This window comes from Filicampus tigris, chromosome 7, assembly GCF_054856515.1.
Source record: "Filicampus tigris isolate MCC_2025a chromosome 7, RoL_Ftig_1.0, whole genome shotgun sequence".
Taxonomy (NCBI): Eukaryota; Metazoa; Chordata; class Actinopteri; order Syngnathiformes; family Syngnathidae; genus Filicampus; species Filicampus tigris.
Genome location: NC_141223.1, coordinates 21,326,131 through 21,345,541, shown reverse-complemented (window position 1 = coordinate 21,345,541; position 19,411 = coordinate 21,326,131). Strand labels below are relative to the sequence as shown.

At 41.4% G+C, this 19,411-nt stretch overlaps 1 protein-coding gene across 3 annotated transcripts in view; it reads right to left on the bottom strand.

The window, feature by feature from the left end:
- The window catches only part of igsf9ba (immunoglobulin superfamily, member 9Ba), a 72,690-nt gene extending 64,675 nt beyond the window's left edge, over positions 1 to 8,015 (bottom strand). For 2 of the 3 annotated variants that reach the window (XR_015087528.1, XM_086036330.1), the window contains exon 1: positions 7,637 to 8,015. Coding sequence is in view for 2 of the 3 variants with exons in the window: in XM_086036330.1 (XP_085892456.1) it covers positions 7,637 to 7,700 (64 nt within the window). In the remaining variant the exon portion in view is untranslated. The remainder of the gene's footprint in view (positions 1 to 7,636) is intronic. The other variant, XM_086036331.1, reaches the window with a different exon arrangement.
- Positions 8,016 to 19,411: the final 11,396 nt, after the last annotated feature.

Sequence of the window (19,411 nt, the reverse complement as noted above, 5' to 3'; positions counted from 1 at the left end):
CCTCAAAGTCTAACATACTCAATTTATCCATAAAGCGACACTTGGATGAGTTTAACATTGGTAAAATGACATCAGTAGTAAAATGCTCGGCCCAAAAGACTCTGTAGTGATTTAAGGGCTTTTTTTGTGATTAGATTTACGACAAATTGTTAATTTTTCGGTCTCAGCGGTCTACATCACTGGAGGGAGGCAAGCGTGGTAATATTGCTCGCTTTGTCAGTTCTGCTGTCTAAAACGGCGACCAACCGTCACCAAAATGCAAATGCACATTACTACTCTTGTCCACTTCAACCTGTCAAAGTATAAAAGTGTTCTGCACAATAGTTTGGATTTATCGACGTAATACGTGACCTCATCATGATTACCTCCACAAAATCAAAAATACAGTGGCGATCGCTTCTCCACTTACACAGGCTGAAGCAGACAAGAGCATGAATGCACACATGAACCCCGACTGCTTATATTTCGGACGTTTAGCGACGCTAAACTCGTGTCAACTCTCAGGAGACAGACAGCGGCAGCAGGCAAGCAATCAGGCAAGCATGGATCTTTATTTTTCTCATACAAATCAGCCACAGAGAGGCTAATCCTTTTGATATGTTGAAGTGGGCATTAGTAGGGATGTCCACATACATTTTGGTGCCAATTGATCACTGTTTTTGGACGTTATAAGCAATGAAAATACACTAATTTCCAATGGAGAGTTTGTAATCGGTTCCTCCAGTGTCTCCGACCGAACAAGGATAGGATTCTCCTCATTAACAAGGGGCGTTATTCATGGGGTCACTTATTTCCTAATTTCTCCCAAAATTAATGGATAAAATAGAAAATGACAAGTTAGTGAAAACATGGCCATCCCGGCCCAACCAGCCCTTTAAAGAAACTACCCCAATGATCACTGGCTATGTTTACATGGTCATATTTATTTGGATTAAAAACCTGATCGGAATAAAAATGCTTCATGTACACACCCCTTTGGGAATATTCTGACCCGATCAAGACCATTCCGATCAAGATTTTACTCCAAACGAGAGGTGTGGTTTATGTCAATGGATAATCCGATTGGCGTGCATGAAAACACTTATTCCAAAATTTCGGAACAAACTGTTTACCGCGTACGTCTGTGACGACAGTAGTTTCTGTTATTCCAGGAAGCTAGTAGAAGCAGAACGGGGGAAAGACATGGTGGACAAAATACTGAAATGGATACAGTATTTTGCATCTCCGTTAAGAAGTGTTAACTCGGCGCAACAAAAATATTAAAAAAATATGCGAAATAACGCTAACGTTTAAAGTAGAAATGGATGGATGGATCGATGTTTTGTTGACACAGAAATCGCTACGGCTCCTTCTGCGATTATTTCCGGTACATTTAATCAATCCGCGCATGTCAAATTAATTTGTTCCGATCTAAAGTGTGATGCATGAACACGCAAATCATAATCGGATCAATATTTTTAGTGTGAATGAAATCAGTGCACCCAATCATAATTTTAATCCGAACTCCGATCGGATTAAATACATTTTCTTGCATGTTAAACGTAGCCACTGATGATGTATTTTTGTCCATAAAACACAATTAATCACCATCAATTCCACTTGGAAAAAATGAGTGAGTGTCAATGACTCACCACATGCATCGAGGGTTGCTTTTTTACATGGTGTTCAACATTCATGCCATGAATTGCGTCGTCAATTTACCGTGAAAAGTACTGTTTATACCATACATAGACATACTGTGTTCAATTCTGAGGTATCTAACTTTGTCTGACTTCCAAGCTCTTAGAGGTTGTTGACAAGCTGAGATTCAAAGTCTAATCTTTACCTTCAACTCAAATGCTATGCTGATATCAAAGCCAAAGTGATGCAAGGTCGCCATTAATGAAGGAATTACACTTCATAAAACGTATTTATTTCTTTACCATCTCTCTACCTTCTCTTTACCTTCTCTTCCATTATGCAGTAATTCAAATTGGCAATCTTTTTTTTTTTTAGTTTTTAGAGGGCTGGAGGGAATTAATGGCATTTTACACAATTTGATGGTGACAATTGATGGTCACACAACGAATTAAACTCATAAAGGTAAATGTTTTACTTTAGTAACATCTAACATGTAATGAGCAGTATCAGCCCAAAGAAAAGCATCATCACACCAAATCCAGACTGACACAATGTCCCAGACAGAAATAACAGACGTCAGAGCAATCGATCTATCTGAGAGACAATCTCAAATCTCCTGGGACGCCTTTGAAAATGTGACTGGCAGTCTCGCCACCTATCCAAATACAATCTGACTCCAAGTGAATGTTGCTTTTTTTTTTTTTTTGCCTTTTAAAGAGCCCTATCGCCAAGTCGCGGTTCACATGGGATCTCCGCGTGCTGTCAAACAGGAACGCAAAGCTGAAAATAGTCCCCTTCAACCAGCAACACTCTGCCAGTGTCACTTAATTACCGCTTACGGTGTGGCTCCTGCTTCACCTTGATTGGTTGCCAAATCACCGTTGACTTTGTTGAAGTGACCTCCAGTCTCCCGGACCATATGCTTTACAACCCCACCCCCAACCCGACGACTTGGCAGCAAATAAAAATACATGAATTGAATAAGAAACTTCCGTGACAGCGGCTGATTGTTTCTGCCCGAGCTATTTTTGTGGAGCTGTGTCGCAGTCTTTGTAATAGATTTGAAAATTAGATGAGGTACAAAAGCATATTTACTTGAGTTGTGCATCTCTCCAATAAAAGACAGTTTGATCCGTATCTCGACAAATGGGATGCAATACGATTCAAGGACGATTCATTTTTCAAGCGGAACGATTTGATTCAGTGTAAGTGATATTATAATACGATTCGATATGGCACGGCTCAATTTGAGAGGGTATGATGCAATGACTTTCTTGACAGCGTCAGGTCAGCACTGTATACTTGTGTAAAACAGAAAATTTTCCTCACAATCCTGTCGTGGGCCAAAATCGCATTTTCATCAGGCAAACCTGCTGTAACAATATCTAGAGCTCATATTTTGGTTTTATCACGGTATTGATGTCACAGTATGATATTTATTGTGACATTGTGTGAAAGTTCACACACCCTTTTTAGGGTGTTTTTACACTTGGGTTAAAAATAACACAGTTTTGCATCAAAAATGGACCCATCCACTAATTTTGTCAATCTGACCCATCTTCTTGCATTGCGGTGTAGAAAACAGCCCAATTTTTGGGGTTGTTTTGTATGAAATGACCTTTTTTTCGGTTGTTTTCTGCAAAAACAACCCAGAAAGTTGGGTCAAATTGCCTCAAGTAGTGGATCGGTCCATTTTTGACCAGAAATTGTGTTGTTTTTAACCCAACTGTTTTTAGAGTCCAACACTGCAGTAAGCCTCACTGTATTGCTGGAAAGTTCACGGTGTGGTCACTAATTTGACAGTATCATATTTCTTATTTTTAGCATTTGAAATGTGATATAGTTTACTGACAGTGATTTCTTTGCTTATCAAGTCAGAAACACTGGAACACTGTGAATAAAGGCTACAGGTACAGAAAAAGCCATGTAACAATAAATAAAATAATCACCTTGTTTGTTTCTTTTTCTGTGCTTACTGAGATGCTTAAATCTGGAGGGCAACTTATCTCTGATGTGTTGTCCAAGGCAAGGGGTGGAAGTCTAAGGCCCCACTGGTGAGTAAAATTACATTTCAAGAAGAACGGCTCATTATTTGGCAGCGAAACAAGACCAGAGTGAGAGCAAGCAACTTTTACCGCACCATTCCGTGCTCTCCACCCCTCACCACGCACACAATAATGGGGTTGACGGCGCACTGTGCCCAGCTAAGCTCATTTCCAAAAAGGGCTTCAGGAGCCGCCTGAAACCGGCCAAAGAGCCGGATGCGGATCGCGAGCCGCAGATTGGCCAGTCCTGAGTTATCGGATTTATTCTGCCAAATATTAATATTAGCATTGACCTAAAAAAGTAATCCATGTCTGTCAGGCCCTAATTCTAATCATTGTAAAATGAGAATCTTTGCTAGAACTCAACCATAAGCATCCAGTGAGCGTCACCAGCATCGCCAGACAGTTCTTCTCCGATAAATCAAGAGATTTGCATGTGTTGCATACTCAAGTGAATGCACAGAAGCGTGCGAAACAGAGGGTGTGAGAGAGAAAAAAGGGCGCAGATGCTCAGTAGATGACTTGTCCTGAGGCTAAAACCAGGGTATCGTTTGCCAGTTTGCACAACACACCATTTCAGAATGTTGATGTGAACACGCAACACAGTTGGTAGGAATCTGATGCTTCACACTAAACATGCACTGCTTGATTCCCTGGCCGAAAAGTCACTGTCCTGCCTTAAATTTGCCATTCAGATCTTAGTTGACTGATTTCACCTTCCACATTCTGGCACCATCTCATCAGCCAGCCGCAAAACAGGAATATAATAATCCCAGCTAAACTTGACCCATTTACTGTTTTGGCAGCTTTGATTTACAGATGACATGAATCTGCGACTGGACTTGTCACATAATCTCCAAGTTCTGGCCCTCAACGTTCACGTCAGGGAGATCAAATTTCGGTGGAGAAACGTCATCTTAAAACTTTGCCTCACATTGGAGAGCATCATGGGGTTTAAGAGCACAACTACACACACATTTTTACAAAACGCATGCTAGCTAAATATACATAATGTTGTATGGATAGTGTGACAATGACAAAGAAGCTTGCAAAAAAAGACCACATTTTTAACACTTCAAAATGTTAAATTTCACTATTTACGTTTTATTATGCAATACAGTAATCCCTCGTTTATTGTGGTTAATGTGGACCAGAACATTTGAATAACATTATGAGTTTCCAAATAGAATGTTGTTCAAAAGTGCTGTTAGTTTGTTAACGTGGACGAGACGAGTGAGAGGCTGCGATGATGGGCGGCCAATCAGCTCACGGGATAAATCCACGTGCTCTCGTTGGTCGATCTTGCACCGGTAACCAATCATGTGTCTTTTATCCTGCGGCTATGTACAAAGCCACCGAGTCAACTCATATATTTGAAACAATGAGTCTTTCTGCAATATGGCTGTATTTTTCATTTTTATTTTTTTACTTAACACTTTTTGAAAACCTGCGATGCACTAAGGCCGCGAAACTCGAACCGCAAAGTGGCGAGGGATTATTGAATATGTATACGTGTGTGTGTGCCGTATGTTATGCTGTATACATTCCTAGAGTGTACGTTTTCTGAGTGGTCCCTGAAGTGCACACGAATATGATTGGCTCATAATGCTGTGCTATGACGTCGTTGGTATCAGCACGTCGTGTGTTCCTTCTTTAAACTGACTTTATTATCACAAAACAAAACAGCCCTCTTCTCTACTCATCCACAGTTGCTGAGGCAAACCAATTTACTCACACTTCTGAGACATAAAGCTGCCCTCTTCTTTCGAAATGCTTCTTATACTCCCGCGGGCGACACGCGTCTGCTCTGCTGCTCACTGTGCACTTCTGAGTGGGATTATGCCTCGGCGGTCATTCTGCGCATTCGTTAAATGCGTCAAATATTTTGACGCGATCAATTACAAAATTTAATTACCGCCCGTTAACGCGGTAAATAATATATCCAGTGTATATGTATATACACTATATAAAAATATATATATATATATATATGTATATATATATATATATATATATATATATATATATATATATATATATATATATATATATATATATATATATATATATAAATAGGGGTGGGCGATCTGGCAAAAATATATCACGATTTTTTAAAAATAAAATCACCATCACGATTTTATCATGATTCTTTGTTCACATCGTTTTTTTAAGAATAATTTGCACATGTCTGACCATTTTCCTCATGTTAAACATATAAAACACATTTAAAATGTGTATAAAACTCTAAAAGAAAAAAAATGACATTTTAAGTCAGCTAAGCTTTCTGAACAGGTCTTAATTTGAATACTGACAATTTTTATCAAAATGTACAGTGAATGTAAACATAAAAGGTAACAGAATGTAAAAATAATAAATTGTAGAAATAAATAATAAAAACAAAGCTCGTAACGCAGGTCTAGTACTTTGAAGGGTCTTATAAAGCCCTCGTTTTCCACTGTTTTAATGGGAATCATGTCTTCAGCAAGGTAATAAGTCACTGCCTCTTTACACTGCTTGCGTGCTTTTTCATATAGAGTGCTCTGTGGGTTGCGTTAGCTTGGAGCTAGCGGCTGCCCCTGGTTACCAATGGTCTGATCTCCGTTTGCTTTGGTTGTCGGCGCTGACGTCCGAACCAAGTCCCTGCAAACTTTGCAAATAACTGGTTTGCGCTTTCTCCTCCGAGAAAAGCCAAACCAAATCGACACTGTGGATGTGGAGTTTCTTTTCGGGACCAACTCTGCTTTGTAGTGAGTTTCCGCTATAGCTTCCCGCTATACAAACAGGGAGGCGGGGAGTGTCATGTACGGTGCGCTGTGCGTGCTGTGATTGGTTGGTCGGGTATACGCGTCAGCAGCTTTGCGCCGCCATAGAGCTAAATTACTTAGAATGTGCCATGTAGACGATCAAACGATCTTTGGGCTTTATGAGATCGTCAACACGTTAAATCGCTTAATGATCTGATATCGTCATATCGTCCACCCCTGTCTATCATATTAGCATTTGTTCAAGAAAAAATATAAGATTGAAGTTGAAAATTGACACAGATTTTTGTCGTATTATTTATCTTCCAGTGTGGCCCCAATGAACATTTCCTGAAAACAAAGGCCTGACACTCTCTGCAGTTGACCATCTAAAAAGCCCTGGTGGCTCTTTGAGGATATCCTCCAGTCTGTCACCTTCACTGCAGCAAAGCCAAGCATACTCTCTCTCACACAAACACGGACATACACACGCACACGCGCGCACACGCACACGCATACATACGCACAAACACGCAGCAAAGCTTTAAGACCCCACTTTCTACCAGACTTCACGGCAGACGTGTGCTATAGCAGAGCACTTTCGACTGGGATGCGTTGACGTGCGGGTGGGAGGGAGTCACTGGGATCAGTTACCAGGCAACAGTTTGGCCCGTGTCTCCCTCGTCTGGACATGAATGGGAAAGCAAGGTTAAGTGAGTGCATCTGTCAATGCACATGGAGTACGACTGGGAACCCACACTTGTAAAAAAGATTGTGATTTGGGCATTTGATGCTGCACAGCTAATATTGGACACACACACTGCACTGTAACGATACCCCACCATAGCGCAGTTTGCAGGCTCCTGTCAAAACTAAGAGTGCATTCATCTGACATGTGATGCATTATTTAGCTACTTGCTCCATCCTTGGAGGGGCACAGACGGTCACACCCCTCTCATAGGAGTATGGGACCTGCCGTGCTATGATCCCACATGCTTTCAACACTCTGAATGAACCACGATCAGTCGTGCTCTGAGTAATCCATTGTGTGAGTGTGTGCGTGTGTGTGTATGTAAGCCTTTAGGAGCAAAATCTCGTACAAAAAAAAAAAAAAAAAAAAAGCCATGCATGTCTCGAGCTACAGCAGCAGCACACACGCTCTCACGCACGCACGCACAGATGGTGTGCAAAAAAATGCAACGGGGGCTATTATATCGCACTTCGACTCACCTTGAGCGGCCGTTCCTCTGGTGCTGAATACACTTGCTATCAGAGTGGCCACATACCAAATCATAGTACTATTGCCAGCCAGCTATCGCAACGCCAAGTGCCCCGTTCGTTCGACCACGATGGCTCATATTCGACCTTGCGCCTCCTTATCTAGCTCTCCTCTCTCCTCCTTTTTTTTTTAGCGACTTCTCGCATCCGGTGTCGTCTCCACGGCACGCTCGCCTCCCTTCGTCCCTTCTTCCCTCCCCCGTCCTTCCATCCGCATCCCCGATGAGACACAGCACCTGCACCGCCACCGCCGCGCTCGTCTCGCCACACACGGAGCCGTTTTTTTTTTCTTCCCCTCTCCCCTCCTTCTCTCTCTCCCTTTACGAGCGCCTGAGCGGAGAGCCCAAGGGTGGGAGGAAGCGCAAAGCCCAGCCTCCTCCCTCCCTCTTCTCCCTCCTAGAAAATCCCGCCCCCTTTCTCTCATCTGATTGGCTACCGGTCGGGTCTCGTGCGCGGTGATTGGCCAGGCCCGCTGTGCGCTTCATTCAAGGTGAGTTGGAGCGTGCCCGTCGTAGAGTTGTGGGGGAGCCGCAGAATCATGCGCACTGAGAGACATGTCATGGGCATATTTCCACCTACCAAAAATAATAATAATAATAATGAATAAACAATTAATTAAAAAAAAAATCATCTCCGCGTACCATCGACGCCTTTCAGTGTGACGTGCATGTGTGAGTGACGCATGGGTGTGGCGACAGAAATAAAGCATGAGGATGCAGCAGCTTCCCTCCACCACACATGGTTAGCCCTGATAAGCCAGCCACTATCCACTACTACGCTACACACAACTCCTCACCCCTCCCCTCGCCTCATCTTCAATGGATGCCTCTTTCTGCATGCATGTGCAAACGCAGGGCTACAATCATTGCTACTCCTACAGAATACGCCACTTTGCACCAGGCAGGAAACCATCAAAGGCTGTATTCTGCATATTTATTGCATGTATATTTTATATTGGCAGCCTGCAGTGGACTAGTGATGAGTACGTCTGCCTCACTACTCTGAGGTTCGGGGTTCAACACTCAGCTCAGGCCTGAATTTCTGCGTGGAGTTCGCAATCTTCTCCCACATTGCAAAAACATGCAGGTTAGGTTAATTCCGTCCATTTTCTAAAGCAGCTGGGCCACTTACCACAAAACCATTCACAATCACGCCTATGAACGATTTAGAGCAGGGCTCACCATGGTGCCCCATGTCGTGCAAATGGGGCTTTGGGAGGGCATCCACAGCCCCCACCCTGCTAACAGAAAAACGTCTATGAGCTGCAAACTATATTTGCCGGGCAACACCAATCACATGTCCAAATGCCAAATATTCCATACGCCTCTCGTGCAACATGATTTAATGCTGTTCCTTCTAGCGTGCCCGCCTCTGCCACCGGGAGGCAGTATAATACAATCATGCAAATGAAGAAGAACAGAGTACCGCACAGTACATTCATTCATTCATTATCCATACCGCTTATCCTCACAAGGGTCGCGGGCGTGCTGGAGCCTATCCCAGCTGTCTTTGGGCAGTGGGCGGGGGACACCCTGAATTGGTTGCCAGCCAATTGCAGGGCACACAGAGACAAACATCCGCACTCACAATCACACCTAGGGGCAATTTAGACAGTCCAATCAACTTACCATGCATGTTTTTGGAATGTGGGAGGAAACCGGAGTACCCGGAGGAAACCCACGCAGGCACGGGGAGAACATGCAAACTCCACACAGGGTGGCCGGAGCCGGGATCGAACCCACGACCTCTGAACTGTGAGGCGGACATGCTAACCAGTCGACCACCATGCCGCCCCCGCAGAGTACATTTCTGTAAAATTAGTCATTTTTGATTGAAGGTAAAAAACCTGCCTGTGAGTATTGTGAAATTATCTGTCTACATGTGATGTTCCACCATTAGTACAACACAAAAAGCCCATAATTTGGATTTTCTTTTTGTAATATGTAAGCATTCAGATAGCAGGGGGCATTCTCAAGGCAACATAGCTTGATTGTTTAAAAAAATGTCTCTAAACAATTTGAAGCCTCCTTTTTTTATTAAATGTTCACTATTTGCCAAACGGCTGCTTATTGTGAAATGAGTACCGGTACTTGACAGTATTGCAGAAAACGGGGAGTAATACTACAATTGAATAGAATGTAAATAATTAAACAGTTTGTGAATCATGACTTCATGCTTCAATGTCCATTGACATTGATCTTTTTCTGGTGCCTTAGCCACCAGTGGGCAGTACTATAATGCGGGCGTACATTCAACAAAACTAAGACTTTTACAACTACCCGTTAAGTGACTCAATAAACTGCCTAAATAGTTGTGTTTCACAGAGGATATAGAATGTATGCCTAAGTATTGTCTGTCTATGTGTGTTGCTGCAACATGTGTGTTGAAAACCTGTTGCATAAAGGGTTGGGCATCGTTTGAATTTGGACGATTCTGGTTCCGATTCCGGTTCCTACAATTCTCGATTCTGACAAAAAAAAGAACTAAGGAGTTATTTTTGGTCAAATCATATGAACTTCTCTGTTCTTTAATTTCATAAATTTTTTACGGTTTGTGAGCTCTACTTTAAATTCACCAAAGGGCTATTTTTAACCAGTATATGAATTTTTATATTTTTTTGCATTATTTCTCATAAGAGCTTTATTTTTGAGAAGCTCAAAAAAATACAATAATGCAGCAGTTACTTAAAGCATGCCAACGTCGAGAGTCGCCACCACTGCCCGTGCTTGTCGGCATGGAGACGGTGGAGGTGGCTGACCAAGAAGAGCAGCCAGTGGGGACGAGCTACCGTGCACTCGCGCTACAGTTTCGGCGGCAGGAGGGGCTGCGCGCATTATGCACATTTTTATCCATCCTACTTCGTTCGTGCTTCTTTCCCGCGGCTAACTAGGAATCAAAATTTAGCACCGACATTCTAAAATCGGAATTATTCCAGAAGAACCGGAATGATGGTCCCGGTTCCACTCGATTCATGGTTTTCGATGCCCCACCTTAGTTATAACTATAGCAACAGTGATGCTAGCGTATGCGTATAGCATCTATGGTGATTTCAAAACACCATAGCCAGGCTAAAACACTGTTTTGTACTGTCGTCAGCATTAAAGGGACACTTGGGTGAGCTTAACATTTGCACTTATATAATAGGTTTCCATGTATAAATGACATCAGTACTAAAGTCTTTTTTAGTGATTAGATTTACAACTAATTGCCCCGCCCCTTTTTGGGGCGTGACTTATGTTAGGTGTTCGGTCTCAGTGGTCTACGTCACGGGAGGGAGCCAAGCGTAGTAATATTGCTCGCTTTGTCCGCTCTGTTGTCTAAAATGGCGACCGATCGCCACCAAAATGCAAATGCACATTACTACTCTTGTCCACTTCAACCTGTGAAAGTATAAAAGTGTTCTTATGTGATTTATTGACATAAAACGTGATCTCATCATGATCACCTCCACAAAATCAAAATTACCGTGGCGATTGTTCCTCCACAAGCTGAAGCGGACAAGAGCAGGAATGCGCACACGAACCGCGACTGGTTATATTTCGGACATTTAGTGACGCTAAATTCGTGTCAACTCTCAGGAGGCAGACGCCGACTGGCAGTGGGTAACCAATCAGGCAAGCATGGATCTTTATTTCCCCACCCCACTTCCCTCCCGGCTAACAGTAGAATAACGGTACAGCTAATAGCAACAAATAGTTTTAGGCCGTTAATACAAAAGGCGTTAGCACAACAACATTAGCTCCTTACTGTCCGCGCAGCGTGTGGAGGTGATCATGAGCCTGCGTCTTTATGTCGCGGGGTTGCCTCCCAAGCAGTCGCGTGCGTTGTCCGAAACCGCTTGCAGCCGCGAGAGTGAAGCGGCGTCAGAGTGAGGTAAGACCTCATCGAATACCGGGGGTGTCTTAAATGTGCGCATTTGGACTCCACAACCGAGTGTGGCTGCATGGAACACACCATTTCGGCTGTTACGTTCCATTGGACGGGGCGTTGTTGGTCGAAAACTGGGGGCATTCCTCATCCAAATAAATGTGCACATTCACTCATCCCCACTTCAGTCTCTGTAAATATCCCGACCGGTGTTAAATGCCTCACCCGACCTAACTGTGATCAGCAAAGAAGTATTTCTTTTTTTTCTTTTTTTTTTTCAAGCAAAGAAGCAGTGTGCGCTCATCCCAGCCTAAATCTATGTAGCTCTGCTTACTTCCACATTTCCTCATTCTCATATAAATCAGCCACGGAGAGGTTAATCCTTTTGATATGTTGAAGTGGTCATTAGTAGGGATGTCCACATAGATTTTGGTGCCAATTGCTCACCGTTTTTGGACATTATAAGCAATGAAAGTACAATGATTTCCAATGGAGATTTTGTAATCGGTTCCTCCAGTGACTCCGACCGGACAAAAATAGAACGGTAGGGGGCGCGGCCATTCTCCTCATTAACAAGAGGCGCTATTCATGGAGTCACTTATTTCCTAATTTCTCCCAAATTTATTGATAAAATAGAAAATGACAACTCTTTTCATTTTCCTGATCAAAAAATATATCAAATGAAATATATAAAATGAACTTGTTAGTGAAAACATAGCCACCGTCCCTTTAAGATAGCGGACCTTCGTAAGTTATGTGATTTAAGTAAATACTTAACGTGTAATTGTCTTTATTTCATGTTTGAACTTCGACTGGAAATAAAACAATAAAACAGCCTGAAGTGAGCACTTGACCTTTTTTCCTTTTTTTGTAGAATTGTTCACTATTGCTGCTTGTTGTGAAATTTTCTGCCACCATTTAGTGCTTGCAACTCATATTTGCTCACAACTCAAGACAAAAATTGCATTTGCTGCTCCGATAAGGCAATTTTCCAGTATCACTGTGTGAAAAACAAATATACTGTAGTATGAAATACATGTTTTAAGTTTCAGGAATTGTTTTTGGGCATCTGCGCAGGTGAGAGCTTCTATGCAGTCTTCTGCATAGTAAGACACAATGGAATTACTGTACCTACACGCACTTCCTATTCAACCCCTCCCACCCGAAAATTACCGAAGTACTGACACAGCAACTCCAGACGACACGCATGCCGCTGCATATGAGATGCGTTTCCATGGCGAAACACGCGTGATGTAATAGGCTTCTGCCTCACAAGGCAATTTCTATTTGCCGTGATGGAGTTGGATTTCCCCACCAGAAAAGATAACGTAATCTCTTATGCAACCCAACTATTGGTTTTGGATGAAGCCGTGATAGAAGATGTAATCATTCTGATTTTTGAATGGCAACAGGGGGAGTCCTGAGAAATAAGTTTGGGATTATGAGTTACATAACATGAAAATGATAAGAAGTTGGGCAGAATGAGAAAAGACATAACTAATTTAGGCGGCACGGTGGTCGACTGGTTAGCACGTCCGCCTCACAGTTCAGAGGTCGTGGGTTCGATCCCGGCTCCGGCCTCCCTGTGTGGAGTTTGCATGTTCTCCCCGTGCCTGCGTGGGTTTTCTCCGGGCACTCCGGTTTCCTCCCACATTCCAAAAACATGCATGGTAAGTTGATTGGATACTCTAAATTGCCCCTAGGTGTGATTGTGAGTGCGGATGTTTGTCTCTGTGTGCCCTGCGATTGGCTGGCAACCGGTTCAGGGTGTCCCCAGCCTACTGCCCAAAGACAGCTGGGATAGGCTCCAGCACGCCCCGCGACCCTTGTGAGGAGAAGCGGTACAGATAATGGATGGATGGATGGATAACTAATTTATTTTCCAATTGCATAAACAAGATATGTAAATATGTTTTAGCTTACTTATCCATAAAGACTACAATGTGAAATGCTTTTTACAGTTAAGACTGGGTGTTTCATTACTTTTACATCCTAATACTACTAGTGGTTACTTTTTTTTTACACTTGTATGACAGTTGATGCTACAGTACATAAACACAGTCCATGATAAATGTTTTATTTCATAGAAACTTAAGAGGAATGCAACCCCACAAATATAATACAATGCTCGAAGTCGAACAGACACAAATAGTTCAATGGCAGTGACATAAGCATGTGTACACTACAGAGCCTCATCCAACATGTCAACTTAGCCTGTAACATGTGGAGCAGATGTTTCCCTACAGTACCGGCATGTCTTATTATGGTGCGTTCATGAGCGCCGTGTGTCCCTCGGTGAGCACAGCGTGGCTGTGTGACCAGCAGTGGTCAGCATTGCTTTACTTTCCGAAAAAGGAAGCGGCCTTACATTCTGCAATACAGTACACTCACTGGCCATAACATTAGGTACACCTGCACCATTTAATGGGAACTAAAGTGAATGTAAAATGTCTGCACACCCATGTGGAAATGCCTAGTTTTTGTCATATAATTATCTGAGACCAAGAATTTCCCCCATTAACGTGACACATAATCTGTCAACTCTTATATATAAAAATAAACAACTGAAATAATTTAGTTGAACAAGTGAGCACGCCTAACTGGAGATGTGGCTGTGTGCACAATTGACTAATCACTTTCAAATCCATGTTAAATAGTAAAAATACTAGGAAACACACACATTCTCATAGTTCAGACTTCAGATGTTCTAGTATGGTTTCCTCACATTTTTGTCTTACAGAAGGATTCCACAGTATCAGAGCTTCATGTCCTTCCAAAATTGATGAAAAGACAAGAGGAAAATGAGTCATGGAGGCTGCCAGACACCAAAAGCAATATTGAAGGGGCTTGAGGAATTTCTGGCAATTACTTGCTGTTGAGTACATGTGACACCAATCTCCTGTCTTCTTTGTATGTCTGGGCTATGGGGTAGGATGGCAAGCTTAGTCAAGGTGGAGGAGGAATTATGGACACTTCCAAATACTGGCCAGTATTAGCATTAAACCTTCAGGACTCGATAAGAAAGCAAAAACACATATCAAGAAAAGCCTACAAGAATATCTGAACTTTCCTGAAGTGTTAATCAAAGGGACTATAAATCGGGGCAGGAGCTCCCAGTTAAAATGAGTTTGAATGTGATTGGTTCATTCTAAGGCTCCTTATGAGGATTAGCAGTATAGATAATGGATGGATGGATGGTTCATTCTGAACATAGACATCCCAGTTAGAAGAGAGTGTGCTCACTTGTGCAACCTCATTTATTTGTCTCAGTTATTTATTTTCACCAGCCCTCCTCTAAAAACGATTTATTTCCCTTTTTCTATTTTGTTGTACGGGTTTTAGGTCAGAATAATGATGGAGAAAGTTTTGAAATGATTTATCCCGCTCTCAAATTCTTTAAGACAAAAACCTGGCATTTGAGAAGGTTTTATATTAGGTATATATAGGTTATTATTTCCAGTACAGTATATGTCCACAATTTTGCCTCTTCAAATATCAGGAATATGCTATGACTGTTAATTATACAATTAGTGTAGCAATTAAGTTTGAAGAATATTTTTGGTAATATGTGCTTATTGTAAGTATACAAAGTATTTTCAACTTAATTTAACTGATTATCTACTGACATTTTAAAAATACATGTTCTCTTTTATGTGGGCTACTGGTCTGAAAATAAGACAACTAAACATTAAATAAAATAAGCAACAAAGACCCATACAGTGCAAATGTGTTGGTGACCTTCTAGTGATGACGATATCTTTGTTAATAAAAAATAATGAGCACAATAATAGCCCTGCGTGAATCAGTCCGACAAGTCCAAGTCGATCAAATAGACAAATGCAGTTGAGGCATCATAAGTAAATTCCTGGGCTTTAGTGTCATCATTCTAGAATGGTAGGAATTGTATGATTTCTCCCATGTGAATCATCACTCCCAGACAAGACGAGCAAATGAGCCAACGAAACGTCTCTCATTTGGAGGTTGCCAACTTCAAAGCATGTGTATTAGCCTACTCTTTATAACTATCATCGATATTGTGATCATATTTGATGAAAATGCTATTAATTTTCAAAAACTTTGGAAAGACAAAAATGTATTTTACTGTACACCTACAATAATTTTCTGTAGTTCATTTATTATTGTTATTAGTATACAATATTGACACAGGGGGTGGAAATATTCTAAATATCAGATTACTTTTCATGATATAATTCAGGTCTCTACTGTAAATGTGTACACCATATAAACAAAGCTGATGTGACAAGATGTAGAAAGTAACATGTCTAAGAGCTTTAGAGAAATGGCCGACTTGAGTGACACATATTGTGCGTGGTACAAGGGCATGACGAGGCCTCAAAGTCACTTTTGACCTTTGCCCCGTCGCTCACCGCTTGTCATCTACAGCGCTCGTCAGGGAACAACCTGCATGCCTGCCTGCCTGCCTGCTTGCCTACATAGATGCCAACTGCTTTTGACATCTGTGTCAGGGAGGCAAAAGAACATTAAACTGGGTTCTGTGAAAAATGGCAATAAATACCAGGTTTTCTGCTCTGATTAATGTCGACTGGTCAATAGAGGACACTAGCGCTCCACCCCACCACTGCCAGTGGACATTACTTTCCTTGAAGCCCAAAAATGAAAAATACTTGTTTTGTTCATCTCCATTGTCTGACTTTGTGACGCATTTCCAGTCTGGGGCGAGCAAATCTTTACCTATTAAATCTGTTAAGAGCCTGACATGTGCAGTAGCTCCTCTTCGGTGTAATAGATAGGACCAAGGTGGGGTGCAACATTCCAGTGCCTCCAGCTGGCCGACGTCAAATTGACTTTGGCAGCTTGATCTCCATGCGAGCTGCACTTCCATTTTGTGTTGTCGTCATATCAACTTTACATCTCATGGTATCTTTGAAGGTATGTCTGCTAACAATGGTTGCTTTATTATGTTTACTTTGTTTGGTACGTAGTCAAATCTCACTCCTGCCTTAGGAGTGGCTGTGACCGGCAGCTAGCAAGCTGGGGCCTTTTAGCCTCACAGTTAGTGCCATGCGCCTCCCAAGCCTCTGTTCAAGCTGTTCAAGCCAACCAGGTTACTTACACACAGGCCTCTACAAGTGTGTCACATGCATCACTGCCATCGCAGAATGAGTCCAATTAACGTCAAATTAAAGCAAAAAGGCAGCAATGAGAGTGTGAAAAGCAGTCATGTTTGAAAGGAACTCATCAAGTCTACGTTTTTTTTTCTTTTTTTTTTTTGCATGAATCTATTTTTAACTTAGTGCTAATTGCACTACATGTGCAGTGCCGGCGAATTCACAGCTCTCACACTTCAGTTTAACCTCACATTGCTATTTTGTGATGTAAGTCATTCTGAGAAACAACATATTTGAATACTTGTTGTTTTTGCGGGGTTTTTTTCCCCCAACTCATTGTAACTTCCAGAAACTTGGTGGAGATAGCAACTTTCCATTTAGCAACACAAACTGGTCTTTACTGACAGGGCGAGCTGATTCATGATGTCTATACCCAAGTGGGAAATAACAATGCAGCTGTGAGGTCACAGAGATTAACATAATATAGACTCTTGAAATCTGATTCTACTCTACATTGTGTCTTTCTACCTTGTGTGTGCCATGTTACAGTAATGTGCTCTAAGAGATCATCAGGTGGTGCCACGGTAAATTTTCCAATTCCACTTAATTTGTGAAAAGTAATATTTATCATTTATAAATATACTGTATTTTTCGTCATCTATCTTTGCCAGTGACAGTATATGGTATGGCATGGCATGGTACGGTAAGGCCAGGGATTTCTTTGTAATGTAGAAAGTTAGTCAAGTTTGTTTGCAGCTTTTCAATCATTTTAACATTCTTATGCTGAAAATGTCTTAAAACTAATGTCCGTAATATTACATAGAAAGAGAAAATTGGATATCATAGATAATAGGAACTAGGAATGTGACGGTTCTGTACACTTTGCCCAAGACATTACACTCTTAGGACCGCGGTTTTCCGGTTTTGCAATTCACTGTGTATTGACGCTCCATGTGTGTGCGTGCTTGCCCAGGCAGATGAAAATACCCCCACTGCGAGGTATATCCAATCGTTTTTGTACATTCACCCAATCATAGTTGTAACCAGGGGCGGAGCCATGGGTGGGCACTGGCCCACCAAGATTGACAGACTGCCTACCCAGTGAGATTCATGAAGACGTATATTTTTTAATTAGTAGTAAACTATCTTTTAATTTGCGTTTTTTATTTTTTTATTTTATTGAATATTAAGAATGGCATAATTGTCATTGTCTAAGGAAGATTTGAACTTCATATTATTCAGTTTGTCATTTTATTTGATGATATGTCGGGACAGGAGGATTGTGATCTGTGAGAGAAATATTCAGGCTCACCCTGATTTTTTCCAGGCCCATCCATTAGCCACATTCTAACTCTTCCACTGGTTGCAACTGTATCTGTCATCAAAGTACAGCTCTCTGACGTGGTAAAACATAAAACATGTCCACTAGCATGAGCAAAGGATTCGGGAGTGAACATTTAAAACTCCCGGTTTGGATTAATTTTGGTTTCACTTCACCGTTTTTTTAAGTTTCAGAGGAGTGTAAATTGGAAACATTTTACTGTTTGCGAGCATTGATTGAAACATGTCCCACACTTTTTTAAGAAACACTAACAATAGGATGTGTTTGTCCCGATACAACACTTGTTGGACACATGGACAGCCGAGGCACTCAAAACGTGAGTCTTTCGAGAAGGCTTTTAAAATACAATACAATTTTATTTATATAGCGCATTTCATAACAGCTAGAGCTGTAAAAAAGCACTTTACAAAGAACAAAATGGAATCAATAAATTAACATAAAACACTTTAAGAAATGTAAGAAATTCAGTGACATCCAGTCTTTGATGCCCTCTAGGACATGCACCTAGCATGCTCAGGCATGTCTTGACCGATATGCAGCGGGGGCTGAGAAAAAAAAAAGTACTTAATACATAAATGTTTTCTGTTTTATTTTTTTTCCTTCAGTAAAAGCACGATACATAGCACAAGCATGCGCGATATAAAAAGAGTTTTTGACTGAATTTGGCCAAAGAATAATCAATAAAATATGAGTTTGGGTTACAAGGGCAATGGCAAAATGTTTAACCTCACACGCAAGAAAATGAAGGACTCTGGGAGTTGCTGACAAGCAAGATAAATGGTATTTTCCAGATAATTTTCCAAATAGAAACATAATGAAATCACTTGCTTGACTAGAACAGTTGAAATAGGATACATGGTGAATGTTCAACTGGCACATTATTGTCACTCACACAAGGTTACTCATGAAGATGGAACACTCCTTTGAATCACTTAAGACTTCGGCCATCACCAGCATCATCATCGTCATCATCCAGCATTTCCTTGCATCCATTCTAAATGGATGCAAGGGGATGTATTTATGTAAAGCGCATGCCACAATGATTTAGTGCTACCTCGCTCCCGTAAGTGCAACTGAGGCATCCTGGGAGAGATACAATCTTTTTTATTGGATGGCTTGGAAAAGCGGCTCTGCAGTTTCATCTCACTGTATGTTCTGCATCAATATCACTGAGGCTGATATTTAATATCTGTTCATAACAGATTTTATGTACACCCAGTTCAAAGGATATTTTAAATTCAACACAATATTGGTTGTTCTAATTCAAAAATAAGACATACAAAGACAAAAAACAATTAAAAATAATCTGCCACCATCACAAAATCTTTCTTATGTGTACAGACAATGTTTAAAGTAACATTCTAACAATTTCAACGGTTATACAAGTGTAAAAGAAGTCAAATCTCATCCAAGAGGTAAGACAAAATG